Here is a 27,812-nt window from a genome sequence, read left to right on the forward strand (position 1 = left end):
GTGTTAGGAGGACCACAGGATAACATATTATCCCGAGATCTTAAGGAAAAAAATGTTTTGGAATGTATGGGTGCTCAGCAATGCAAAAGGGAAAGGCTGGTGAGGGACCCACTGTATTTGGAAGACTTAAAGTCATTGGTGACCTCTGAGAGGGTCGTTTTGGGAAAAAGAGCCAAAGTGATAGGTTTCACTTCTGCAGGGTTGGCCTCACTATTCTGCAGGCCTTTACAAAGGATAAAGGTGAACTTGGCACCTTCATTTTAGAAGTCTCTCAGCTGCAGTCAGCTGGAAGAGGAGAAGCAGAGAACTGAGCCCAGCTTTGGACTGGTGCAAGCCCTGGCCAAGGAGGCAAAGGCCTGCCAGCCCCAAAGAGAAAGGTGGGAAAGCCAGGCAACTGCAACTCACAGAGGTAGGGAGCCACACTGGCCAAGCTCAGCCCAGCCTGCAGCATTGAATGGTGTGGTTAAGGAAGGTCATGACAAAACTTGCACATTGGCCGATACACCAGTGACATCTGACATCTGAGCATGGCTGGCAGGTTTGGGAACTTGGACACCAGAAAGGCCAAATATTCTAAGGCCAAATCCTGAAAATCTGCATCCATTCCTACCTCCCACATATGCAGACCCATACACAAAGCCTGGTCAGAATACACACACAGGAAGTCTTAAACTTGGGCACATTCCCACAACCACATACACAGGAAGAGTGGCCACCAGATGAGACAAGAGACACTTGCTCACCCACTTCCAGATATACGCTTAATCCTCACAGCTGAACAGTTCCTGACCTATCCTTGGCCTTGACCTCAGCTTTAGGGAAGCAGGTCATAGGGGAAAGAGGTAGGAGGCAGAAGGTTGAAGCAAGAGACTAGGAAGATAGGGAGAAGGCGGGAGGGAGGAGGAGGAGAGGGCGAGGAGGCCTTAGACAAGATTGATGGCCTCGTTGCCATTAAGAAAAAAATTAGCCGGTGGCGGCTATCATATTAAAGGGTGAAGAAGCCGTGAATTATTTTCTTAAAGATCTTATCGCTTACAATGATAATTTTACCTTCCAAAAGGCCACTTTTAATGAGGCGAAGAGCCAGGCAAAAAGTCATGATTTAATGCCGAGATTTTTTTTTCAAAACACATTTTACTGCTTTTTGGTCCATGTTTAAAAAGCACCAGTGACCTTTTTTTATTCTGCTTGCCCCAGGTGTAATGCTGAGGCCTCTCAGGGCTTCTAACCCAGAGAAAAAGAGAGAGGAAGGAAGGGAGGGAGAGAGAGAAAGTGCACACAAGCATGAGTTTTTCATGGTGGGGGACCCACATTGTTCACCCTCCTCAGCGTTGGGACCAGAGGAGAAGGACATTGCCTGACATCACCTTCTTTCTGATCTGGGGCTGAGTTGCCCACAGGCCTCTTTTTGGGCTTGGGTGGGTGAAAAAGGAGCTGCCAGTTGCAGGGAATCCCACTCCAGGCTCTCTGCAGCCTCCTCTCTGAGCCGTGGGCGAGTCAGGGATCCCTGCCAGATCAGCAGCTGCCCCTTCCCTTCCCAGAGCCCTTGCCTGAGGATGTGCAACATGGCCACGGCATGCGGGTCACATCCTAAGGCTCAGTTGGAGATGAAGGATAAATGGTTGCTCCATCTTTCCCAAATTGCTTTCTTTGGGCTGTCACTGGCGATTTGGCATGGCTTTCTAGGCTGGGGAGGACTCCTAGGGAATTGTATGCTTCCTTCTCAGAGCTGTGCAGGCTGGAGAAGGTGGGGGGAGGAAGTATGGATTGCTTTTAGGCCTCTGGGCCCCCAGTTTGCAGCTGAACAAGGCCTTGGCAAGAGCTGGCTCTCAGGCTGAATGTGCCATGTGGTATTTAGAATTGTGGTGCTCGCAAACAATTTAAAGTAGACAGTTTATTAATCTAAACTGCAGGCGTATGTAGAAGAGGCCGTGCAGGATTGACATGGGGGGATTAGTTTTGCTGGGGTTTTTGCTGGGGTCATCGCCACAGCACAGGGATAAATGGACCCAGCGTACATCCCTAGCTGCACGCAGGAAACTCATACATACTATTTAATTTACTGTCTCCATAGAGGGCTGCCATCAGCCTGTATTAGGGGCAGGCAGTGTGGTAGATAAGTGGTTTTACCCCCAACCTTTCATGGGGGTTTCAGAGTGTCTGCTCTCTAAGGGAGAATAAAGCAGGTTCTGCCCACTGTTCAGCCCACAGAGAGTGGACTGAGAGTGTCAGCTCCCTGAGGCAAAGATTAACTGCAGCAGGGATGGAGGTTTGGATGCTCTGGGGTGGGGGGGAGTCTATACCTAGACCTAAAATCAACCATTCTCTCCCATAACCATACTCCTTCGCCTGCCCATATGTCTTCAGAATCTCAAAGGTGGTCTTCTGTCCCTCTGCCCTACTTCTTCCTGCTTCACTCCCAAAAGCTCTACAGGACTGGTAACTCCAGGGGACTGACTACAGGTCCCATTTGGTCTGAGGCCACTTGTCCTTTTTCTTCTTCCAGTCCCTCCTGTTGTCTGCTTCCATCAAGAGGGAAGGAGAATCTCCAACAGCATCACCACATTCATCTGCCACTGATGATCTGCACCACTCAGACAGATACCAGGTGAGGAGGGAGTAGCAGGTGGCCATGAGAGATAAGCTCATCTAGATGAGAGCTTCAAGACCAGGCTTGTTGCTAGCTTTTCCCCTCCTAGGGAGGTCAGAGAAGAGGACTGAACTGTGTTTGGTTCCCTCTTGTGTCTAAGTAAACTCAGAAGGCCCAGGTGCCACTGATGGATGTATCTTAAAGATGGATGGTTCTTAAGGAAAGATGCCAAGGTCCCCTGGGGTCTGCTGGGCTCAGAGTACCTCTCAAGTGTCCTATCCACCAGGAAGTATCCTAGGGAGTTTTGCTTTATAAGAAAGCCAGAGACATAGGCTAGAATCACTGAAGATTTTAGTCTTCGAAAGAAAGATGTGTAGCCAGGCATGGAGGCACACACCTATAATCCAAACAACTCCGGAGGCTGAGGAAGGAGGATCACAAATTTAAGACCAGCCGCACTAACTTAGTGAGGCCCTAAGTAATTTAGCAAGATGCTGTCTCAAAATAAAAAGTAATAATAAAAATAAAAAGGGCTGGGGATTTGGGTTCAGTGGTTCAATCCCTGCTGGGGGAGTGGGGGTGGGGAACACACGCAGGATCTCTTCAGCAAATCAACAGTCAATCCTGCCAAAACTTGGTATCAGGCCGGTATAGAGAAACAGGTAGATATTGCCTGTGGGCAAACAGGAAGGGAGTCATCACACAGTCCTAAAAGATCAGAGCAAAAAACGAAGGAAGCCTAAGGATAACAGCTTAGCTATAGATGGCACTTCTTTGTGTAGGAAGGCGAAAGAACTTCCCTCAGAAGTTTTTACCTAAGAGGTAGAGCCCTGCCTTTGGGCACCCTTGTCAGAAAGAAGAAAACAAGGCCTGCTCCAGGAAATTTATCTAAATGGCAGGAGAGCATCTGAGGGATCCCCAATATGAACTGGGAAACACAGCCCTGCTCTGGTGGAGAGCAAAACAGTAGGGAGTGATAAGCTGCAGTGGAGAGCCAGGGTCCCTGCTGGCTCACACCAAACCTTGGTGGGAACTAGAGAAACATGTCCTCTCAGGCACTCTGTCCTCCCAGCTGACACAGCCTGGAATCAGGGTGCAGAGCTTGGAGAGTGGAGTGCCAAGTGTGGGCTTGACACCAGCCTCCACTGGCACCTCCTCCAATAAATGCCTTTGTGTAGAGCTTGAACTGAGTAGCCCAAAGTGCCAGTGCTGGAGAGGAAGCCCCACCCTCATGAATCCTGATTTGAGAGCAGCAGCCCAGTCAGCCCCCAAGGAGACGTTGCCCTGATCTAGAAAACCCTGATGTGAGGTAGAGAAATGACCTCTTGGGCATCCTTGTCTGAGAGGAAGACGAGGCTCTGTCCTGGAGAGTTTCACTGCAAAGGCTAAGCAAAGCCCTGCTTTTATAGGCCTTACTTCTCTCATAGCATCAGTCTCACCATCTGCTGAACTAGGAAAAGAATAGCCATCAGGCAAAAATCACCTCAATTCCTTGACACACACACCCTGTTCTACCCCAAAAATGTTGGTGTTTCTTTTATTCTCGACAGAATACCAGAAAAGTTTCTTGCCTAAAAAAATACATATATGACCACACACATTCATATACAGCATTGTACATGCAACTAACTCAGGAAGTGAGGAAACCTCTAGAGCCTATCTAGATGCTTCTCAGGTTAAAACCCAAGACCCTGTCTATACTCTAAGTTTACCTCTTAAAGGACAAATCAAATTAAGTGACTTCCTATAAGATAAAGTTCAAGATCCTCTGCATAACAAGACCTTCCGTGATTTAAATTCAACCTGTATTTCCAGCTTCCATTTCTGCTACTCCCCTCCATGAGTTCCATGGCCTATGTTCATTGACTCAATGCTACCCACCCGCCCTGTGCCTTTCCTTTTTTGCCTCCTTATCTTTACACAGCTGCTTCTTCTAACAGTGCTATTTTACCCCACCATATCAAATTTCTAATTATCCTTCAACATCCTGCCCAAATACCATCTCCAAAAGACTTGGTGGTCTTTTCTCATGACCCCTGTATCCTTGTTATTGCCCCTGTCACCCTATGTTGTGATCAACTGTTTAGGTATGTTTCAGTCATCTATTGACACCTCACTATCCCAAAACCCATTGGCCACTTATTATTTCTTATGTTCTGTGGGTTTACTGGGCATTTCCTCACTTATGCAGCTCATTCAGCTAAGGACTGGCTGGGCTAGAAGGTCCAAAATGGTCCCATGACATGTCTGGGAAATTGGAGTGCCCTGGTCCTCTTCCGGGTAGCCTCTTGGCTTCTTAGCAGCCTCCTGGAAATGTCCCACCAAGAGGGTAAAGGCCAAAGTTGCAAGTCCAAAGCTAGATCTGGAACTCACACAACATGATTTCCACCAGTTTCTATTAGGCAAGTCACAAAGCTAGCCCTTAATCAAGGGATGAGGAAATCCAGCTCTCAAGAGGAAAAGCTACAAAGGACTGTGGCCACTTTTAATCTATCATGAATCTGACTCTTCACTCCACTTGGAGTTCCTCCAAGGCAAAGACCTTGTCTTATCCTTCCTTTACTCAAAGGTTTATCTAGTACCACTCATATTCAGCCCAGTGTCCTTGCCTTCAAGGGGTTAGACTTGCAAATAGATAATTATGGCCCAGTGCTATGACATGGGTATAAATAAATTTTTAAAATAGCACAGTGAAAGGAAGGAAAAACAGCAAATTTCACTTGATGAACAAGGAAGAAAGGGTATTCAGTACTATGCAGGGTATGCAGTACTATGTAGGAAAGACAGAGAAGTACAACACAGAATGATATGTCCGAGGACCTGTAAGTCGTTCTTTTATTTATTTATTTATTTATTTTTAGAAAGTACAATGCTAACTGAATACTAACTACTCCCTGGATGTGCTGTTGGAAAGGGGAACTGGTAGGAAATGAAGCAGAAAGTAACCCAGGAACTAGCTAGGCATCCCCTACTCTTTATACAATGCCTGGCAAGTAGTAGTTACAGTTTTGCTAGATTTTAAAAATCGTTAAAGTGAGCCAGGTATGGTGGTGCATGCCTGTAATCCCAGTGACTCCAGAGGCTGAGCCAGGAGGCATGCAGGTTCAAGGCCAGCCTCAGCAATGTAGCAAGATCCTGTCTCAAAATTCAAAATAAAAAAGGATGGAGGATGTAGTTCAGCATCCCTAGATCCCCAGTACCAAAAATAAAGTTTTAAAAAATTGTTGAACTAGTCCTTAAAAGCAGGGGGTACTGGTTTCCAATTTGGATTCCCATTTACTTAGCTCCTGCTAGGTGCCTAACCCTCTTAACTATTACCCCCCTTAACCCTCCTGGCAACCACATAAACTAGGACTCATTGCCCCCAATTTATTATTAAGGAAACAGGTGTAGAGAATGGAAGTGCCTTTTCTGAGAACATACAAATTATGACAAACATAATTTGTTTATGGTAGGGCATGCCTACAATCCCAGCTACTTGGGAGGATAAGGCAAGAGGGCTTTAAGTTCAAGGTCAGTAGCATGACCCTGTCTCAAAATAAAAAACAAAATAATAACATAAATAATAAGAACTGGGGATGTAGCTTAGTGGTAGATCGCCTCTGGTTTAAATCCCCAGCAACACACACACACACACACACACACACACACACACAAAAGGGCAGGGGGTGGAGAAGGAGGAGGAGTATGGGAGAAGGAGGAGGAGTATGGGAGAAGGAGGAGTTCACCAGTTCACTTCATGCCCAAAAAGCCAAAGAAAAAAGATAGACTGGAGTCCCCAAATCCCCTTCAGGGCACACCCCCAGTGATGGAGGATCTCCCACTAGGCCTCAATTTCTAAAGATTCTACCACCTCCCAATAACACCAAGACTAACACCTGGGCCTCTGGGGGGCATTCCAGATCCAAACTATAGAAGTTTCCCAACCCTGTACTGGGCTTAAGGCTTCCCTCACAAGGTCCTTCTCCTTTACTGGTATTTCCTTCATGCTAGACCTTATGCTGGGTGACTGAATAGAGATGCCTCACCAAACAATAAAAATACATGTGATCAGAGGGAAGCCAGGGAACTATTGAAAACTCAGAGGAGGCAACAAACTCAAGACTCTAGGAGATGGGGAGGAAGAATGACTTGGAAGGAAAAATGAAGGCTTGCTAGTCCTTAACAAGTTAAAGAAGGGAACTGGGGGGCATGGGGCATGGAGTATCTATCCCTGAGTGCAGAGCATGGATGCTCAAAAAGCTACAGTGTCAGGAGGGCAAAAGGAGGGAGTAGGTATGGAAGAAATGTCTAGAGATAGGGTAGAGCAGGGCAGGCCTGTGTCACTGTGTAGATCTTCTAGGTGGAAATCTACTGAAGGATTTAAAGAAGGGGAAATAGGGTTAATTTTGAACAAAAGAGAGATCATACTGAGTGAATTGTGTGGAGGAGGGGTTGCAAGAAGACAAACTGGAGACTAAAAGATGAGCTGAGTGACAGGTGCAAATTGAGAAAGCTAATAAGATTATGTACTAGAGCAGTGACAACCAAAGTAGGTAGAGCCATTAAAGAAACTCTCAGGGATGTCTTGCCTATGCCAAGCACCATGCTGGGCTCTGGGTTCACCCAAATGACTCATACATGGCCTCAACCTGGAGTCATCAGCTCACTGATAAAAACTTGTACTAACTATAATGAGGATACAGAGATGGAAGGGAGGGAGGGAAAGCTTTTTCCATTAGGCCTGGAAGGATGAGTAGGAGATAACACAGGAGGTGGAGATGAGAAAATTCAAGAAATCTTTAAAGGGAGATTCTCAGGATGGATTCTACAGGAATTATTGAGGGGTGAAGAAGGTGGGGGCAAGAGCGACTCTCAAATTAACTGTGGGCACACCTGAGTGATGGTAGCATTCCCTTATGAACTGAGAACCCAGGAAGCAAGTGCCTGTTTGGGGGATGCTGAGCTCAGTGTTGGCAATGAGGTCCTCTTGAGGAGCTTCAGGGGATGTCCAGCAACAGTGAAATATGGGGAATCTTCTACTAGCAGGAACGGGATGCACTGGGCTAAGTAGGAAAATGTTGGGAGCTTGCGATGGGATGGCCAGCGGACGATCAATTCCAACGCCTCCTCCGCAGCAACGCGCCTCTTTAGAGCGGATGCCCTAGGGAGGCCGTGCGGGAGGAGCAAGTCGGGGCCGGGCTCTGGGGAGGAAGGAACCCCCGCACTGGGAGGGGCCGTGGGGCGGGGGCAAGGACCTTGCAGGCACTAAAGCTGGGGCTGGCAGGCTCTAGGGGCAGTGGGAGGGACCCCGCGGGCGGCCCCAGCTAGTGGCTACCAGAGTTCTGAGCGCCTATTTCCTGGTCCCAGTCCGGCCGCCCCCCCATTGTGAACTTTCACCCCCAGCGCGCGACGGCGGAGGGTCACGTGATCATGGCCAACATGGCCGCCGCCGCTGCTGGGAGCTGAGGTGCCGCCGCCGCCGGGCAGCCGGGGGGAATCCGCCCGCATCGCCGCCCTCGCCAGCCGGGCGGCTGCGGGGCCCGGAGCACCGGACGCCGGGGCTGGGGCGGCACCGCGTGGCGGCCACGGGGTCCCGTTAGAGCAGCCCCGGCGGCTATGCCGAGGGCCCGGAGCGGCCGGCGAAGCAGGGGGGCAGGCGGGAGGGAGGAAGTAGGTTTGTTTACGGGTTGTTTGGGGCGGGGCAGGCCTGGACTGGGGTCGGGGGCTGGGGCGGGGGCCAGGACTCCAGGTTGTGTCTGACGCTCTGTCCCCCCCTTTTTTTTTTTTTTTTTTTTTTGCATCTGTCCGGGATCCTCTCCCAGACCTTCCTGCGAGTGCGAGCCAACCGGCAGACCCGACTGAATGGTGAGTCCTGCCGGCCCCTCCCTCCGCCCCACCCCCGGCCACCTCCTTCACTGCCCGCTGCTCCTGGCTTGCTTGGATCTCTTCCACTTTGGGGCCCACTCACTTCACAGTCACAGCGCATTAGTATTTCCAAACCACCGCTGCCGCCCTCAGTTTCCCCGTCCGTCTAATGGAGGTTATGGTTCCCAGCTCTTGCCCATTTCTCTCTAAAGGCCCTGAAGAACCCTGGGGGGCAATAAGTGCCAGAGAATGAGGAACAAGCTACATAATTCCACTCGGGAGCTCAGCTTTGAATTTGCAAACTGCTGGGACCTCACTATACAAGCCGGCAGGGCGCTGAGAATGTTTTTCTTCCAGTTTTTAATCAGTGCCCAGTAGTGTGAATACAGCCTCTCTGCTGAGACTTGACAATGCAGTGAGATCTGGAGTTCCCACGGCAACAGGAACTAACTCATCCCAGGGCTCTTTGAGTTATCAGTCGGCCCACATTTCACAAAAGTGATCAGCGTGGGCTCGACAGCTCTTAGAGGCCTTCTCTGAAAGCAGGCCATGTATGCACTACCTGGCGGCCCCCCTTTTGGATTCAAATCTCTGGAGCATTCTTGTTTGCGAACACAATTGAATGATCCTCGCTTTTTGTGCTGACTGGGGTGTGGTGTATATGTGGGTTGGCTATAAGCTGCTTAGGGTCTCTGGAGTAAGTGAGTGAGGCCATGGACGTTCAAGATCCCCAGCTCTTATCACTTGTTTGCTATTGCCAGGCTCTGCTTGTCTGAAAAAGGGAGAGCATTCATTATGGGCTAGCACCATGTTAAGCACCATTCTTAAAACACTTCTGAGAGGAAAATGTTACACACGTTTGGTAAATAAGGAAGCTGAGGCTCTGAGACATGAAAGTGATTTGTTTAAAATCACACAGGCTGGGATGTAACTGAGCCACTATGGAACTGAAGTTTGTTTATCTCCAAAGTCTGAGCTTCTACCATACCATGTTACTCCTTGGCAAATACTTTGGCTCCTCTAACTCAGAGGTAGCCTCATGTAGAGAACAAGACTCTGTACAACACTGTGGTAAGTTAGTTCAGGTCTTAGAAGATGAATAGCAGGGGAAAACCAAGTCTGCCTTGCTTACCTGAGGATTTTAAAAAGAAGCCCAGTACATTGTCATAGCTTTCTGAGACTGTAAGGGATCATCTGCTCTCCTAGGGTGTCCTGGACAAGGAGAGCATCCAGTATCATGCCCTCTTTGGTGGTTCTGAGATTCATTTCTTTATTCAGTCATTGTACGGTGAGGACCTTTTGTGTTGGCACACTGCTTCAGGCTAGACTTCTAGAATTCTCAGGGGGCCTTTGCTCAATGCCTTTCTGATGTATTACATCCCTTCTCCATCCCAGCCATGGAATGTCAAGGTTGCCTGAATTTGAGATTCTAGTTAAGTAAGCCAAAGCAATGTGATCTGGATCTTTGTCCACAAAGTCCCAGGAGCCCCAGAACATAGTCACATCTCTATAGTGGAAACACAGGTAATTGAGATGGGCTGGGCTATAGACCAAGGTTTCTCAAACTCCATGCTCAGTTTGGTGAGCCAGTGGTTTTCCCTTTGGTTTGGGTCTTTATCTAGGGTCGGACTGCTCTACAGTTGAAGAAGCTTTCTCCTTAAACCTTCAACGGGCAGGAGTTGGAGCCTAGCACACTCTCTGGGATCAATTTTGTTGATATTGCTAAGTATGGGGAACCATTGGGGCAGGAGAGCATTCCAACCACCGAGTCAGGCCTGGTTTCTTATGTTACCTTTGCCACATGTCAGCCTCTTGGGCAAGCACATTGATCACTAAGCACTTTGGGGAAGACAACCTTAGCTTCATTATAGATGTAGATGAGCCTCATTGTGAAGGTGCCTGACATTGAGCCTGACTTAAGAGTAGAAGTTCTGATTTACAACATAACTGTCATCTGTGTTCCTTCCTTTATTGCATTCATAAGCTTCCCATCAGAGTCAGCATACATAAGAAAGTTCTTCCTGGCCTGGTATGATGGTACATGTTTGTAATCCAAGCAACTCGGGAGACTGAGGCAGGAGGATCACAAGTTTGAAACCAACTCTGACAACTTAGTGAGACCTGTCTCAAAATAATAAAAAGGGCTGGGGATGTAGCTCAGTGGTAGTGCATCTGATTTAATGCCTTGTACTACAAAAAAAAAAAAAAGAAAGAAAAATAGTATGTAAGTTGTTCTTCCTGGCTCTGCAGTGGAGAATCTTCCTCTCCTTGGCAGGCACCTCTCCTTCTCTCCTTTCAGTGTCTGGTATTATAGTGGTCATCTCTGATCCTTCTATTGTATCCTAGGAGGGACTAGAGAGAACAGAGTCCCTTGTTTTGACCCCTCCCTGCTTCAGTGACAGGAGGACTGCAGAGAGGGATTAGTGAGCTAATTAGAAATGATTGCATCTCTCAGCATTAATTAGCAGTGCTGTGGGCTTGCAGTGTGCACTTTGGAACTGAGCCCCCTGCGGGATAGCATGGCAGGCGGTCCTCTGTCTCTGGGGCCTGCTAGCCCCTCTGTACTGATTAGAAATGATGGAACAGGTTTGGGGTAGGCACATCAAGGGTTTCCATTTCAAGGTATCTTGGGTACCCTGACCTGGCCATCCATGGTCTGACCCAGATACTCTTTATTTATAACTGGGCCTCAGTTTCCTTTCCTATAAAATGGGACCAGTGGATATCAGAGAAATTCCAATTCCTCCTAGGATAATTCTAGGTAGGACTCCAGGGATTGTACTTCAGGGCTCTTAGCCCTGGAATAAAAGGGTAATTTAATTGATGAGAAAACAGTATGCCAAATCTGGCCCCTGGGGTGACCTTGAGTTCTAACCAAGAAATGTTCTCTAAAGTTGTATTTCCTGACACCAAAGAGCCTATGGTCTTGACCTTCTGAAGAGATATCTAGCAATAATTGGAGTGTCTTTGCCCATTGGACTCATTGAAGATAGCAGATAGAAAGGTATCCGTTGAGCTTGAGCCAACTATAGCCAAAGAGTGGACACTTCCTGGCCAAGCACCCATCTCCTCCCTGGTGCTCTTGGCAAGTTCTCTTCCCCAAAGGAGCAGGAGGAAGCATTGTAAAATGAGGGCCAGATCAGGCACTGAACAAAAGGGCTAATGGCTGACAGCAGGTCAGAATGTGTTAGCTCCACTGGGACTCTAGTTATAGTGATTGCTTATTCTGTGCCCTGTTTCTGATTTCTCCATGCAGCTCGGATTGGGAAAATGAAACGGAGGAAGCAAGATGAAGGGCAGGTATGTCCCCTGTGCAACCGCCCCCTGGCAGGATCGGAACAGGAGATGAGTAGGCATGTGGAGCATTGCCTTTCTAAGGTAGAGGGACCGTCACCACCCACCTTCATTCTCCCCTCCCTTCCCTTGACACTAGCTGCTGACTGCCCCCAAATCTGTGGGCTCTTGGGGTCTTCATGTGATCTTAGCAGCTTTTCCCTTTCATTTGCTCTTTCCCTTTGCTTTCACTCTTTCTCACTCCCCACTTGGGCTCCCATGGAAAGTTATTGGGAAGAGGTCCAGGTCTTTGACCTCTAAATTGGTTTTACTTCAGAGGAGCCCTAGAGCTGGGGCCTATATGGTATATAAGCAGGGGCTTGGGCTGTGCCTTCCTTGCAAGCCCTGGGGAGCAGGTGGGGATGGCTTGGACCCTGCATGATCCTGCTCTGCTCTTCACAGAGGGAAGGCTCCTGCATGGCTGAGGATGATGCCGTGGACATCGAGCATGAAAACAGCAACCGCTTTGAGGAGTATGAGTGGTGTGGGCAGAAGCGGATACGGGCCACCACTCTCCTGGAAGGTGGCTTCCGAGGTACAAGCAGCTGACACATAGGCATTGACACGGGTAGACAGGCCTCTGCTGGGTATCCATCTGTTGGGAATTGCAAGGCCAGGGCTGGTGGCTGGTCATCCATTCCACCACGTGGGAACTGCTTCTGGCGGGGCTCCTTTGTGACCGTGCTGCTTGCCTGTGATGTGCATATTAAAATGGATGTATTTGGGTGGGGAAATGGAATTGTGAGACTGCAAGCTAGGAGTGACGAGGGGGGCTCTCAGCCTCGGGTGATGCATTGAAGGTGACAGCCAAGCCGCGTTAGCACCTGCATAAAATATTAAAGGGACGGTTATGCATTTATCACTCCATCCCTCTTAAGGCTGATAAATGAGAATCCAGCAACCTGCTGTACACCTCCAGCACTGGGGGCCCTGAGGGCTTCCAGGCAAACACATTGGATTTTCCTCCTCCTCCTCAGCCCTGTGTCAGGGAAATCGGTTACAGAGGAGAGAGTGAGTTATGGCAAAATTTGACCTCCCATGAGCTTCATTGGTGAATCTAATTTTAACTCTGATCCTATCCCTTCTCCCTGGGCGCCCTCTGCCCTGAAGCAAGAGGGGCCTGGGCCCAGCTGCTCCCTGTTTCCCTTGGGCTCTCCCCAGTTGCTGCAGAGGAGTCTGCAGGGCCCTACCCATCTCCATGTCCTCCTAACTACTTGGAGGGACATGACTTGTAGGACCCCTGAATATCAGTTCAGACAGCAGAATTGGTGGGGTGGCCAAAGTCATTGTCCTTGTCAAACTCCCATCTTGGGCAGGGGAAAAAGGGAGCTGCCTGCCTCCTGGCCTCCAGCTCTTCTCTCTTTCTGTGCACAAGCACAGCTGGCATTGCAGCTTGTGATCATAAAGGAGCCAGTCTGCTTCCCGTCTGCTTCCCATTTTCTGGAAACATCCTTGGGAGTACTACTGCATATGGTCCATAGGGAATCTCACAGCATCTGGGAAGAAGGTCTTGCCTCCTTGGGGCCATGCTACCTGGGCTCATGCTAAGAAACCTCCAGTGCCATGCATCATAGACTGGCTGTGTGAAGAGGCTGAGAGCCCAGATGGGACATTATGCCTGTGGGCTTCTCTTACATTATCCAAGTGTCTGAGACAAGCCAAAACATAAATCAGGAGGGTTAGACCAAACTATTTCCCTGAGCTTGAGCTGTTTGCAGTAGTTGCCATTGCATTCTGGTCTTATGCTGGATCTCTGGTGTGTCTCAGGCCCTGAAAAAAATGTATAGCAGAGCCCATGAGCCCAGAAATTGTGCAGACAGGTGTGTGGTGGCAGTCTGTACAGAGTCAGTTCCAGAATGCTCTGGGTTAGCTTTGTTGGCAGCTGTAACTATTCATATCTTCCATTGCTGTGGCAGCTTCTTAGGTTTCTTGGCACAAAACTGGACCTGATGGCTCCTGGGCACTCAGGGTTTGCGGGGGGTAAAGCTGCACAGGGCTTGCTGTTTCTGTGAAGTCTTTCCCCGGTGCTGGGACATACTTGCCAAGCAGTGTGAGGGGCTCTCAGGCCCTGGGTGGGTATCAGTTTTCCCTAAGTGTTTACACTGTGAGGTTGTTTCTTTCAAGAATTCCTGAGGAGAGTTCAAAGGGGGCTTTTCTTTGAGCGATTTGGAGAGCGAGAATGAGAGTGAGACTTGAAGAGGGAACGGCCGGAGGTGCCTTTATCTGCAGAGAATTGCTCCAGCTTTCCTGATAGAAGCTGCTGCTGCCTCTTAAACAGCTTAGTGCAGTCAAAAGACAGGCCGACTTGAAAGGCTGTTTTACAGCGAGATCAACGGGGGCCATGAGGCAGAGAGAGCAGAGCGGAGGAGGCTGGGCCTCCTCAGTGGGGGGAGCTATCAAAGGGAGGCCCTGGCTGATCTGACTGCCTCTGCTCCTGAACCCTGTCTGCAAAAGCTGGCCATCTGTCAGCCTGCCCTTCCTGGCCAGAACCAATAGGCCCAATTCTTGGGGGGTTGGGTGTGGCCCCGCCAGGCGGGCTGGTGTCAGTGCAGCACATTGATCGCCCGCCGGGCGGGCTGGGCCGCAAGCCGGGCAGCGCGTGCTTAATGTGATTGAAAGGCAGTTAAAATGGCGGTGACCTTTTCAGGAGGAATTAGATTGCCTGCCAAGACCGGTTAGAGGGAGTGATAACGCCAGCTGAAGAAGCTGCCCAGCCGACTTCAGAGAGAGGGAGGCAGAGGCAGGATGAGCAGGCGAGCAGCGAGGCCCATTTAAGCTGTGCTGTGCGTGCTGACAGAACAGAGATTGCTGTCCTTGTTAGATATGAAAGAATTGAAGAATTGCAGATAAGTTTCCGTATCCGATCATCCCCTATCCCTCCTCCCAGACTAGGGCTTCCTCGTCATTCTCAGCAAACCTTCCCACCAGGCCCACCAGTAATTGGGCTGATGGGTCAGATCAGTTACCTTGAGTGAAATCATCTGTGGGAGGCAGCAGTCAAGCAAGAGTTTTGGAGGAAATGCTTTCTAGAGGGAATGGTCTTCAGGATGGGACCCCTTGGGTTTCTAAGGGGAAGGCCCAGATGTTTGAGGCCTGGGAGTGCTTGAAATTGGTATTTTAGGAGAGAATAAAGGACCAGACAGAATAGAAGAGCATCAAGATAGGCCCAGCTGGAAACAGATGTTTAAAAGACCCAAGAAAATAGGTAAAAACTTCAAGAGAGTAAGTCAGAAGAAATTTTTGGTATCTAGGAAATACTCTAACCTTTGCAGTTCTAGAGGAGGTCCTCAGACTGCTCAGCTGCTGCTTGCTGTCTTAGAGCCTGAGGTTTTCAAACCTGCTGGTGCTGTTTTTATAGAGAGCCACACACAAAGCCCAATGCTTCTCCTATAAGAGATAAGTAGTTAGAAAAAGATGCTTTTCTGGGGTACCCTACAAAACCTGTGCAAAACAGGGGCCTTCTATGCCAGAGATGCAAACCGTAGAAAATAAGCTAATTATATAGCCCCACAGACAAACCTGCCCTTACCCTTAGTCAAAAGAGGTATGTGACAGATTAGTCATGGTACACCTTTCTTCTTGTTTCCTAACTCCAGCTACTATTAGGTCCTAGAGAAGAGACCTATGGTGGTAGTGAGTGAGTTGCCAGTGAGTTCACCTGTTTGGATTTGGGGAACCTATAGTCCCTCACATCTGGAAGAGACAGGCAAAAGAAAGGACATGGGAATGATTGGTTTCAAATAAGAGTGTTGGGATGGAGGAATTTCCCAGGAGGCTACACAAGAAATGGAAGGTGTCTCCAGCTGTGTCATTGAGCCCTAGGTGAAAGCATTGAGCAGGAAGCTCATTTGAATCAAACAGGTGGAGTAGGGAGAGGGAATAAAACATTTTGATATGCATCGTTTCTGCCCTGCCAGATTCTGGTTATAGCTTACATTTTTCTTGGGTTCCTGTCTTAGATTTAGACTGGTTTCAAGCAACCTGGAATGAGAAATCAGAGAGAGAACTACAGGCAAGGTAGCTTTGGTGCAGTTCTTTCAACCATTTGTTACTAAAACTTCAGCATCAGATATGGGACAAAGGGCTGAGAGGTGTTGTGAATCCAAGGGCACAGGCAAATGGGTCTTGAATACTAAAAATGTCTCCAACTACAGCTGTTCTGCTTGGTATAGTCACTGGCAGGTGTTGGAACAGCACACAACTGGAGGCTGGCTGGAAATGCAGAGAGGCTTCTAACTCCCCACCACCTTTAGTTATGACTGTCACCTGTTGGGAGGGGTTAGGAGAGGTGGCAAGGAGCAAGGCACTTTCTGTCCCCTGTGGCTATGGATGGGATTTAATCGCCTTTTGGAACACAATTGTTAAGCTGGGACAGAGGGAATCCAGGCAGAAGGAGCAAGTATCAATGGTTTTAAACGGCGTCTGTCTCTGAGCGTCTTTCCTGACGTGAGGCAGTGAAACGCGTTATCGAGGAGGCCCGGAAAGTGGCTAAGTGCGTTTGACACACGCCAACTCCCTGCCTCCACACTGGATAATTGCATTGTCAACTGTTCAGCGAGGTGGCAGGTGACACTGCAGGCCGATTGATTGTCCCGCATCGCAGCTCCCCAGACTGTCAGCTCCCCAATCGATGGCGTTTACACAAGACACCGTAACTGCATCTGTAACTAATTCCAGTGTAAAACTCCCCGGAAGCGCTGTCCCTGCCCTCCCCTTAGGTGAATATTAGGCTCTAGAGGACCCCCAGACTTCTTTCTCTCTGGGTTCTGGTTTGGTTGAGAGTAGCAGGTGAGGAAATCAATGGCTCCTTTTTTGTGGTTTCAGGTTTCAGGACATAACTACCCCCAGTAAACAGGCATCTCCAGTTTCTCAATCGATCATTTGATCAATTGATTAAATTAACACTGATTTTTTTTTTTTCTCTCCCTTCTCAATGACCCAGGAAGAAATGAGTTTATGGGAAAAGGGTTGTTTTTATAAAATTTAGACTTATATATCAGTTTGCACTTAACCCTCTCCCTCTGTATTGCTGAGTGTTCACTGGGAAGAGGGGTTTTTGTACTGCCCAGCTGCCCAGGACCGGGCAAGCCTGGCTCCCACTCTACTGGGCATTGCTCACCATCAGACTTAGTTTGCTTTCTAGCCTTTTTTTGCTGCTTTCAGGTGGGGTAGAACCCTAGTAAGGGGCCCCTCCTAGTGACTGAGGGATATTCTGAGTCATCTTAGAAGTCCTAGGGACCAAGTTCCTTCCCTGGAAAGCAGCACCAGAAGGAGCAACTTGCGCCAGTGGCACATGCCTCATGCCAGCAGCTCAGGAAGCTGAGGCAGGAGGATCACAAGTTCAAAGCCAGCCTCAGCAACTTAGCGAGACCCTGTCTCAAAATAAAATATGAAAAGGGCTGGGGATGTGGCTCAGTGGTGTTGAGCATTCCTGGGTTCAATCCCTGGTACTAAAAAAAAAAAAAAAAAGTGGCAGCTTGCCTAGTATTCCCTGAGCTTCAGGGAAGAGGAGCCAGAGACTTGGAAAGGAGCTATCTGTGCCATCTTGCCTCTGAGTACTGGCTTGGGATATTCCAGCAGCTGAGAACATAAAACGACCGTGGAGCCTTCCTCTCTAAGCAGGAGGGGGTAAACTGGCGGGGGTGCTGTCTGCATAAAACGGCTTTATGGCCGTTTCTTTTTATTATGATTCTGCCAGAAGTCAGCAAGTGACATTTCATTAAGAAAATAAAGTTTAATGTGCTGGGAAGGAGGTTGGAGCAGGCTAGGGCAACACCAGAATGAAATTGGCAGTGGCAGCCTGTTCTGAACACCTGTGGGGGTAGGGAGAGGTTCCCAACATCTGTCTCAGCTGGGGCATGGGGTAAGGGTCAGAGAAGACTACTCAGACCAAAGGCAGAGAGGCCTTTTCCTTGGCAAATAAGATGTCACACTTTCCCTCCTGTCTCACTGGTCAGAGGAACAGAAGGTTGCCACCTGGCTGGGAGCTGCAGTAGAATAGGGAAGGCTGTGTCATAAGGTTTTTCTAGGCCCAGCCTTACTTCTGGCACAGGGCCCCAGTGCCTCATAGAGCAGTGTTGCCAGTACTGCTCTGGTATGTTATATGGCACCTGCTCTGGGCCTAGCCAGCCCTGCTGGACAATGCAGAGATCACAGCAGTGAGTCACACTTGAGACCCTTGCACTTTTTGGTCTGAGGAGGGAGAATGACAATACATGGTAAAAAAGGTGAGTAACGCAGTAGTTTGGGTGGACAGCAAGGAAGGGACACATTCGTGTAAGGTGTATAAGTACTTGAGCAAGTCACATCCCCCACTGAGTACCTGGAGGTTGGGGAGCCATATCTTGTGTATTCTCCACACTGAGCCAGACAGGATGTGCTCCATAAAGATTGAAAGAATATTAGAGGTGGAAAGTCCTTCCTTCTGCAACTACTCTTTGTAGGCACTACCAGTCAATGATAGAAGGTTGAGCTAAGTCAGACTTGCCAGCCGAGTAGGTATTTGTTTTGTAGACCCGTAGGAAGAAAGTTATAGTTACATGGGATAGGAAGTACCCAGACATGAAGCATAAAGCATATAGGATTTGGGAGACCACAGTATCTCTGTTCCCATGGAGGATGGGTCCTGGTCTAAGCAGGGCAGGCAGTTATACTACAGAGGAAAGGACTTCAAGCCACAGGACTGCTTTATATGCTGGGACTTCTGACAGGTATGGCACCCTGTCTTTCCTGATTTGCCAAGGGAGCCATAGTGGGCTTGGGAGTAGTGCCAGGGTTCTCTGCTTTTTTGCCCACCCACAAGGCAGGGAGAGACTGAGCAGAGGATGTGAGGCTGGCTGCTGAGCTGCGTGTACTTGGAAGAGGGGGGTTGGCAGGACTCGGGGGGCACAGGCTATAAGTGAACCTGATAGCTACATTCTGATTGATGGCGGAGTTTGTCTCCCAAACTGTCAGAGGGTTTATAGAGGTGCCACTCACCCACAAGGCGGGAATTGCTTGTCAGGACACCTGGCCCTGAACAGGAGACAGAGCTGTAACTTGGTGTTTTCTCAGCTTAATGGCCCTGCTGCTGACCTGCCTGCTGTTCAAGTGTGTCAGGGCCTCCAGGTCGAGGGCAAATGAGGACTGTCAGTGAGGGTGGAGCCTAGGGAATGCCCAGCCTCTTTCTTTCTTTCTCTGGTGCTGCTTACCTCTGGGATGAATAGAATCTTTGAGAACAGACTGGAGGAGGATCAAGAAGAAAGTGCTTTTCAGGGCTTGGTAGAAGGAGAACATTCCAGATGGAGTAAATAGCATAAACAAAGGTCTCAATGTATGGCTGGAACACAGCAAGCAGGCTCCATGTCCATGTGCACAGGGCTTCTGGAGTGAAATGAAAAAAGAGTGAGTGTAGAGAAATAGATGCATATAGATCTTCACAGATTTAATTGAAGAGTCTGAACTTGACTGAGTCATACATGGTTTTGGATAAGGAAAACAAAGGATTAAAACTAAAAGGTAGGCAGGATGAAGGAATACACAAGAGGCTTAAGGACCTATTACAGGACTATTACCTATTTCTCTGATGAGAGTGTAGGCACCTAAGAATGGACAAGACATTTGGGCAGAGTTCTAAATGCTTCCTTGCTTCTTTAAAGATTTATTTACAGATCCTACTAACCACAGAGGCCCCCCCCCCCCCCCCCCCGGCCATCCCTGGCAGAGTTGCCATGCTGGCTAGTAGCTATGGTCTGAGACCCATAGAGAAGTAGGGCAATGGCTGGGGGGCAGCTCTATGGTCCCTGACCGTGGGCTTTCAAGAAGGGTGGTTCTGGGAGTCGGACACCATCCAGCAGGTGAGCTGGCTTGGTATGGTCTCATTAACTCACCCTTCCCCATTAGCCAAGAGTCTGCCTGTGGCTTTGTCAAATGAACCTCAAGTGGTCAGCCGCTTGGGGTTCAGCCTGGCCCTTGGCCTGCCCCAGCCAAGTCTGGTTGCCTTCATAGACTGCTTTGAGAGGCAGGTGTGCATGCCTGTTCTCCCTTGTCTGTCCATTCCTAATCCCTTTATAACTACACTTGTCCAGGAATCTGGGCTGCGTGAGGTAGAGATGAATAATTAATGTCAGGCGCTTCAGACACCAAATATTTGAACAGCTGCCTGGAGTTTTTGCTGGCAAGGACCTAGCGGCCAAAATCAGGATGTTGGCTGGGGGTCCCGCTCTATGGCTCTGATTGGCCTTAATCAGCCTGTTCTCTTTGATGGACTTGTCAGACTGGACAGTGGGACATAAGGAAGCCCAGGTCCTGGTTGGGGCTGGGCCGACCTTTTGCACTTGGATTTCCCTACTTTCTTTTTGCTCTTCCTGGAACTGAAAGGCAGATGGATAGCAAGCCTAGGGCAGGGTGTTGCCTGAGGACTTGACATAGCATATGAATGGGCCAATTTATGAACAGAGACCACAGAGAGAAAGAGAGATGCATTGTAAAAGGACTGAAATATCAGTCAGGAACACTTAAGTATCTAATTCGATATATCCCAAGCCCAAGTTTCTATTTGTGCCTCATCTCGCCCTCCTACCTGATTCCTACTTAGAGGCAGCATATAAAGCACACTTGGCCTAGTCTTTTTGGTCCATGGTCCTCCTCATACCCTGCTTCCCACAGGCTCTGGCTTCGTCATGTGCAGCGGCAAAGAGAACCCGGACAGTGATGCTGACTTGGATGTGGATGGGGATGACACTCTGGAGTATGGGAAGCCACAGTATCCTTGGGTCTCTATGGGCAAGGTGGGGCTGGCACAGAAGGCCGTTGGGAATAGGAAAAGTAGCTAGTACCTCTGGTACTTGCCCACACCACCTCCAGGGTCAGAGGCTCAACTTTGGCTGCTGGGAATCCTGAGCATTTTGCCCTCGTGGCTTACAACAAAACTAGGATCCATTGTCCTTGACCACCATGCCAGATACACGGAGGCTGACGTCATCCCTTGCACAGGCGAGGAACCTGGTGAAGCCAAGGAGAGAGAGGCACTCCGGGGCGCAGTCCTAAAGCAAGTGTGGGCACAGGCGTAGCATGATGGGGTGGTGGGATAGAAAGCCCGAGGCAGGGCTCAACCCAGTACCCACCTGCAGGGTTGTCTGTGTTCCTTCAGGCCTCACTGTGTTCTTTTTTCTTCTTCTCTAGTGGTGGCCCTCCCAGCACCCGCATCACACCTGAGTTCTCTAAATGGGCCAGTGATGGTAAGTCCTGACCCAGGTTAGCAGTAATGGGTGTGAGAGGGATTCCTAGATAGTGGTGACTGACTCAAGCCCAAGCCCTCACCTGTGCTATCCATTCTGTCCAAAGTATGAGTTGTCCCTGTGTCCCTGCAGAGATGCCATCCACCAGCAATGGTGAAAGCAGCAAGCAGGAGGCCATGCAGAAGACGTGCAAGAACAGTGACATCGAAAAGTGAGTGCGGCTGTGCAGGAGCAGGGTGGCGGGGGTTGCTGGAAGGAAGGCTGCTGCCAGGGCTTCTGGCCTTCCCAAGTGTAGCTGAGTCCTGCTGCCCTGGGCGCACGGCCGGCATTGGAGCCCAGCTGGTGCTAAGCGTGACTCTGTGAATTGATCGCTGGGCCACAGCCCTGGGAGCCTTGGTGGAGGGAGGTGCAGTCCGCCTGCTTGCCTGCCCGCTGCGCCGGCCTCCGCCCGGGAATGTGATGTATGGCCGCCCAGCCCAGCCGGCGCACTTGATTCATCTCCAGTTTCTGTTTCTTAATCGGGAGCTAAATTGGTTTCATTTTTCTTGTCCCGGGTGGCGCTCGCAGTGGGTTTTAGGCAGGAGCATTGGGTCTCATCACTTCTGGTAGGAATTTTTGGCCAGGATTTTCTAGCAGGGGAAAAAGAGATCCATTAGTACATTACCTAGGGCCAGGCAGCCTCTCTGGCCTCTATCCCTGGGAGCCACAAGGATTTGATATCAGCTGGGCATCTCACTGCCTTTCCAGAAGCCCAAGCAAGACCAGTTCTGGCCCTAGGAGGTGGTATTGTCCAGTATGGGCTGCCTAGAGCTGCAGCCATTGGCCGTTGCTTATCTCCCTGCACCCACCCCACTCCCTCCAGTTGCAGGGTAGGTTCCCTGGGGTTAAAAGGCAGCCTCTTCATTCTAGGACCAGTGTTCCATCTTGCCTCCTGCCAGGAGAGTGGATTGCAGGCCGGTGCAGGGCTGGGTCGGTGGCCCAGGGTCACCTCCCATTTGTTTCCCTCCATTTTGTGTTGTCATAAATTCATTCCAGCCCGTTGTGGTTGATCAGTTTATCTCGGCCGGGGCCGCGAGTGCTGCTGGCATGATGTATGGGCCGCAGCGCAGGGCCCGGCTGCCCATGAATCACTGCAGCTGCTCCGTGTCAGCGCCGGAGCGGGCCGTACAGGTTCGGCGCAACCAGCTTTGGGGGGGAGGAATGACGTATGGATGTTTATTTAATAATTCTCTCCTACTCCAGCTGAGCGGGGCGGGCGGGGCTGTAAGGGGCACCCACCCTCGTCTGGAGGGGCTGCTCATAAATCAGAAAGACAAGATCATTAATCAGGGATGGCGCTTGAGGGGGAGATGGGGGGCCAGAGCCAGTGGCCATCCATGAAGGTGCTACCCACCCAAGGCTGGGGGAAGTCCCACCTGTGTGAGCACAGGCTCCAGTAGGTAGGGCTCTTGGGATGAGTTGGGGATTGGCTTGCTCCTGTGCAGAGATCACCAGGAGGTCTGGATTAGCCAAGATTGGAGCCCTTCCGTCCCCATGACTTCTGTCTTCCTCATCCACAAAGTATGGAATCCTGCCCTAGATCTGTTTCATGTTCCAGGGAAGGGGAAAGGCAGGATGCTATGGCTTCCTCTGGGAATCTGACCTCCTCATGTCCTGGAGGGGTTCAAGAATAGCTCACAACCAAGCTGGGTCCGGGGCTGGAGGACTGGGTATTTCACCAGAGCAAAGATTAGAGGCCAGGTGTGTGCTGAGCAAATCTAGGACAGGTGGGCTTTGGAGCTGTATCTTGGCCTATGATGTGGCCTTGGAGTTCGTAGGCATTTGTTTCCCATCTTTGAAATTCCTAGCATGGGTCTTGGAGGAGAAGGGAGCATAACTCCCCATCCTTATCAGGAGTTTATTAGCAGCAATCGAGATGGAGATGGTACATATGGCATCAGGCAGAATGCCAGGGAAGAGCCAGCTATGCAGGTACTTGTGAGGGTGGGGTGAAGACTTTCCAGAGCCAGGAGACTGAGTGGGAATCAGTATGCTGGAGACAGCCTTTCCCAGCATCCCTGGAGAAGCAAGGCCTAAAGAATCATGGATCCATGAGCTGGTGGATCTAGAGCACTCCCAGTGCAGGAACACAGACCACTAGGGAGTTATATTCTGTGTTGCTTCTAGCACCCTAAAAGAAAAAAGTCAGAGATTGAAGTTTGTTGTTGCCCATCAAATGTTACCACTACCCTTCTTACATCCCCCAGGACTACTTGTATCTAACAGTAATAAGCCACTTCAAGCTTTCTGGACCATTGTCTCTCCCAAGCTGGCAGAACAGGCACCCCCAGGATATTGTCCATGCTCACGCCACACCTCACTGTGTTTCTACCTGTGGCCTCCCTACCCTGTTCAGTCCTACTTTTCCCATTCTTATGAAATGCCTATGGAACCTTAGCTGTTTTATCACACCCTTCTTCTAATATCCTCACAATTCCCATCACCCATGAGATAGTTCAGTTTCTGACTGTGGAATTGAGTTGCCAGACAAGTGTGCTCTGTCACTTTAGCAACTTTTGCCTACCTACAAGTGAGCCTTCCAGCCCAACTGAACTCTTGGGCCTCTTGGTCTTTATTTCTACTGTTCCCTTAGCCTGGAGATCCATCTCCTTATAAACCAGTATAGAGTAATAGTCAGTCACACAGTTGACCACAGGATCAGTCTGCCACCTTGGAATCCCATCTCCCCAAATCTTTGTGAACAATGGGTTGCTATTTAATTTTTCAGTGCTTTAGTTTCTTCATGTATAGAAATGGGAATATTAGAACCTTCTCACAAGGTTTTTATGAGGTGTAAATAGGATAATAATTATAGTTCCTCAGTATAATCCCTGGCATTTAGTAAGTGATTAATAAATTTTAGCTATTTTCTTTGTATTATCATCATACTTATTCCCTAAGGCCATCCCCAGTACAGTTTTTCTACTCTTCCAGCAGGTATTTTTCTCCCTCTGTGAGTAGCCCTATTCACTAGTGTTTTAGGAGGGGCAGGAGAGATCCTTGAAGAGTCCTAACTATTCCCTGTTCAGCAGTATGACCGGTCTTGGAAAAGTCATAGGGACCTTGTGGTACAGGGCTTGGACAACAGGCTGAGGCTTACCAGGGTATCAAATGAGCCTAGGAAGAAATAACAAGGAGCCCTCGAGGGAAGCCAGGCTTATGGCAAAGGGACCTAGATTATATGGGATCTGTCCAGCCCCACATCTCTCTTTCCCTAGAGGTTGGACTAGCTCTTCATTTTGCAAATGTTTACTCATGCTCAGATGCCAGAAGTGGGGCTTATGTCCAGAGTAAATACTGGCCAAGTGAGCAGCCTGCCCTCAGGGAACTCAGTCTAGTGGAGGACACAAAGATCTTTGCAGTTAGACTGTTGGGGTCGAGTTGGATAAAGGATGCCCCAAAATTCCCCAGTAGTGGTACTGATGATGATGAAGCAGAATGGTGAGTTTGGGCGAGGGGGTTGGGAGGACCCAGAGGAAACAAAGTGCAAAGAGGCCAAGAGACTGGGAAAGGGTGGTACACTTGGAGACACTGCCCAGTTTGTGTGGATAGGCAGGGTGATGAGGAGTACAGGCTGATAGGGCCAGAGTGAGAAGAAATGTTTTAGAGCTTTAGTCTGAGAGACATTGAAATGTTGGAGTAAAAATGGTCAGATTTGCTTTCACTATGTAAGTTCTAGGTGCTGGAAGGATGGTATGGAGATAAAGGACTAGAGCGGGGAAGTTATTTGCTGCTCAGGTTAGTGGAGTTATCGATAGAATAGTCCAGGAGGCCCAACCAGAAATGGTAAGGGTGGAAGGAAGGGAGTGATTCCAGAGGTATTAGGAGAGAAGTGAGAGATTTTTGAAGTTGAAAATGACTCAGAATAATTGAGAATGGTTCTCAGGTATCTGGTTCGGAAATTCGTCAGGTGGAGATGGAGGAACAAAGAGTGGGTTTAGTTTTGAAGTGGGGTTTGCAGCTATGGGGCATTGGAGAAAGAGCATGTGGGATGTCTAGGAAACACATGTGGTTCCGGATTAAGGGAGGTGCAGGCTGGAGGTTCAGATTGGGGATATCAGCCTACTACCCAACTATACATCTTCTTTATAGAATCACTGAAGATTCAGCTGTGACCACATTTGAGGCCCTGAAGGCTCGGGTTAGGGAGCTTGAACGGCAGCTATCTCGGGGGGACCGATACAAATGCCTCATCTGCATGGTAAGTAAGAGGGAATTTGGGGTGCCCTTGGTCAGGCTTTAGTGCTCTGGAGTGTTGGAAAGGGTCACTGCAACTATGATCTAGGCTCTTTGAAGGGTGTTCCTGCCTCAGTGATTCCTTCTCTGCCCACCTTTTCCCTAGGACTCATATTCAATGCCCCTAACGTCAATCCAGTGTTGGCATGTGCACTGCGAGGAATGCTGGCTGCGGACCCTGGTGAGGTGGTGTGGAAGTTGGGGAGTGGGGTGCTGTTTGGGGGGGCACTTCCCGGGTGTTCATGCCTTTGCTTGTACCTGCTTAGGGGAGGTGGGCAGTGAGGGATAAGGAAGAACAGGAGCATAGAACAGAGCCAGGGCCAGCATATCTACCGTACCCTCCACCCCAAAAATCACTGTATTCTCTGCCCCCCACCTCAGGTTTATTAAATTCTCCCCTCCATGGGCTCACTACATTCTCTTTTCCACCACCCACGCCCCTAGAAGGCCCACCACATCACACATATTGGTGAGACCCCAGGTCAGGAGGAAGCTTGTGGTGGGTAAGCAGGACCAGGGCCTCAGCCCCTCCCCCTCCCATTACTAAGCTCCTTCTGCTCCTGGCCCTGTTCTTCGCTCAGGAGCAGCCATTAAAATGTCGCCCGGAGACAGCAATAAAAGGCCCGGACGTGGGCTCTGTGTCCTGATCAAAGGCCGCATGTAATCTCGTTAGGGCCGCGGCAGCCACAGCTGGACCCAGCCTTGTTCTCATTACCGGGGCTCCCGCTGCGGGGCTGGCCAGGCGGTTTGATCCTGGCGTCCCCCCAACACAGGAGCGTGCCTGCCTGCTCAGAGGCCGCCCATGCATCCCCAGCCTGGCTGACACAACCAGAATCCCAGCACACACTAGTGCAGAGAGACGTGGCTGTAGGCCCAAGTGCTCACATGGATAAATGTGGCACGTGTCTGATCATAGCCCTCTTCCCCCTGCAGGGTGCCAAGAAGCTCTGCCCTCAGTGCAACACCATCACAGCGCCTGGAGACCTTCGGAGGATCTACTTGTGAGCTAGCCACCCAGCAGGCCTTGCCTCGAGCAGCCTCATCTGCCCCCAGCCTCTGTGACAGTGACCCTCTCCCCTTGTACATACTTGCACACAGGTTCCCCGTGTACATACATTCACATGCGCGCACACAAGCATACACACACACAGGACTCTGGAGCCAGAGTGGAGGCTGAGGCCCAGGCCTTGCCTGCTGGCTCCCACCAAGCCTGAGAACCATACCCATCCGGGCCTCTGTTCCCAGGGTGGAGCAGGGAGGTAGGGGTGGGGAGTAGAGGGGCAAGGCTCCTGAGATACAGCTCCCAGATGGACAGACAGACATGCAAACACCAGACTGAAGCACATGTAATATAGACCATGTATGTTTACAATGTTGTGTATAAATGGGACAACTCCTTTGCCCTCCATGCCCCCACCTTTGGTTGTATGATTTTCTTCTGTTTTTTTTTAAGAACTCTGGAAGCAGTGCCTCCTTCAGGTCTGGCTGGGGGCTCGGCCCAACCACCTCTTAGGGTACCTGCTTCTCCCTCTCCCGTGGCGTCCCTTCCCTCTCCCATGTGCTCAGTGTTCAGTGGTGTATATTTCTTCTCCCAGACATGGGGTACATGCCCTGAGGGACATGACCCTCTCCTTAGTCTTAGCTCATAGGGCTCTTCATAAGGAGTTGAGGGTGGGGCAGGAAGTAGGTCCCGAGCTGAAGCAGAAGCTGAGGTCGGGGCTGACTGAAGGCGCCCCTGGCTGCACAGCCTTCTGCTAAGAACCATTCCTGGGAGTAGAGATGCTGTTCCCAGGGAAAAGTTGTCTCCTTGCCCCTCCTGTGGGCCCCATGGTGTGATGCTGTGTCTGTATATTCTATACAAAGGTACTTGTCCTTTCCCTTTGTAAACTACATTTGACATGGATTAAACCAATATAAACAGCTGTTGCCTGTGTATATGTATGGGGGATAGGGAGTTGATAGTAGGGGTTGGACTGAGGCAGTTCAGGGGTTAATTCTAGGCAGCAGTATTGGGGAGAGGACTTAGATGTAGGTGTGTGTAGAGCCATACAGTGTTGGTCTGCTTAGGGGCCCTGGAGCATTCCAGCATGAGTGGGGGTGGGGCTAGAGATCTGGGCTCCTGGCTATTGATGGGTAGGGGCTCTAGGTTAATTCCTTATTGATGCAGAATCGTCAGCTCATTAATCATAGAAGAGGTCAGAGCTTGGGGGTACAGAGGGGATGCAAGCTCTATCCCCCAACCTAGGGCAGGAGCAACTGCAGGCTTGGGTTAAAAACCCAAGCCCCAGGTTTCTGTTCCTTTCTAGTCCCCTGAAAGGTGCCCCCAGGATCACAATCTCAGGGCTTCTGGGCTTTTATACTATTCATCCTAGTGCCCACAAGCCTGGTGTAGGTAACTGCCTAGAGCCCCAAATTAAACAGTAGAAACTCCTGCTATCCAAGATGGACTCTCAAGGAACTAGAGCTAGGCCTCTAGCACTGGCTACAGAGCACTTTGTTGGTCACTCCCTCAACTCCCCACTGCTGCTTAGGTAGACCAGCATCCTGGA

The 27,812-nt window shown here is 49.8% G+C and overlaps 1 protein-coding gene across 3 annotated transcripts in view; it reads left to right on the plus strand.

The window, feature by feature from the left end:
- Positions 1–27,186, plus strand: part of Rnf220 (ring finger protein 220) — a 213,509-nt gene extending 186,323 nt beyond the window's left edge. The window contains exons 4-14 of one of the 3 annotated variants that reach the window (XM_071617773.1): positions 2,507–2,608; positions 8,395–8,437; positions 11,694–11,737; positions 12,173–12,305; positions 20,417–20,513; positions 20,712–20,798; positions 20,933–20,988; positions 21,121–21,199; positions 25,120–25,228; positions 25,370–25,444; positions 26,197–27,186. In XM_071617773.1, coding sequence (XP_071473874.1) covers positions 2,507–2,608; positions 8,395–8,437; positions 11,694–11,737; positions 12,173–12,305; positions 20,417–20,513; positions 20,712–20,798; positions 20,933–20,988; positions 21,121–21,199; positions 25,120–25,228; positions 25,370–25,444; positions 26,197–26,268 — 897 coding nt within the window. In that variant the 3' untranslated portion in view covers positions 26,269–27,186. Of the gene's footprint in view, positions 1–2,506; positions 2,609–8,064; positions 8,243–8,394; positions 8,438–11,693; positions 11,816–12,172; positions 12,306–20,416; positions 20,514–20,711; positions 20,799–20,932; positions 20,989–21,120; positions 21,200–25,119; positions 25,229–25,369; positions 25,445–26,196 lie in introns of those variants that run through there. The other 2 variants (XM_071617772.1, XM_027937651.3) reach the window with 2 other exon arrangements.
- Positions 27,187–27,812: the final 626 nt, after the last annotated feature.

The sequence above is a fragment of the Marmota flaviventris genome, chromosome 10 (genome assembly GCF_047511675.1).
Source record: "Marmota flaviventris isolate mMarFla1 chromosome 10, mMarFla1.hap1, whole genome shotgun sequence".
Taxonomy (NCBI): domain Eukaryota; kingdom Metazoa; phylum Chordata; class Mammalia; order Rodentia; family Sciuridae; genus Marmota; species Marmota flaviventris.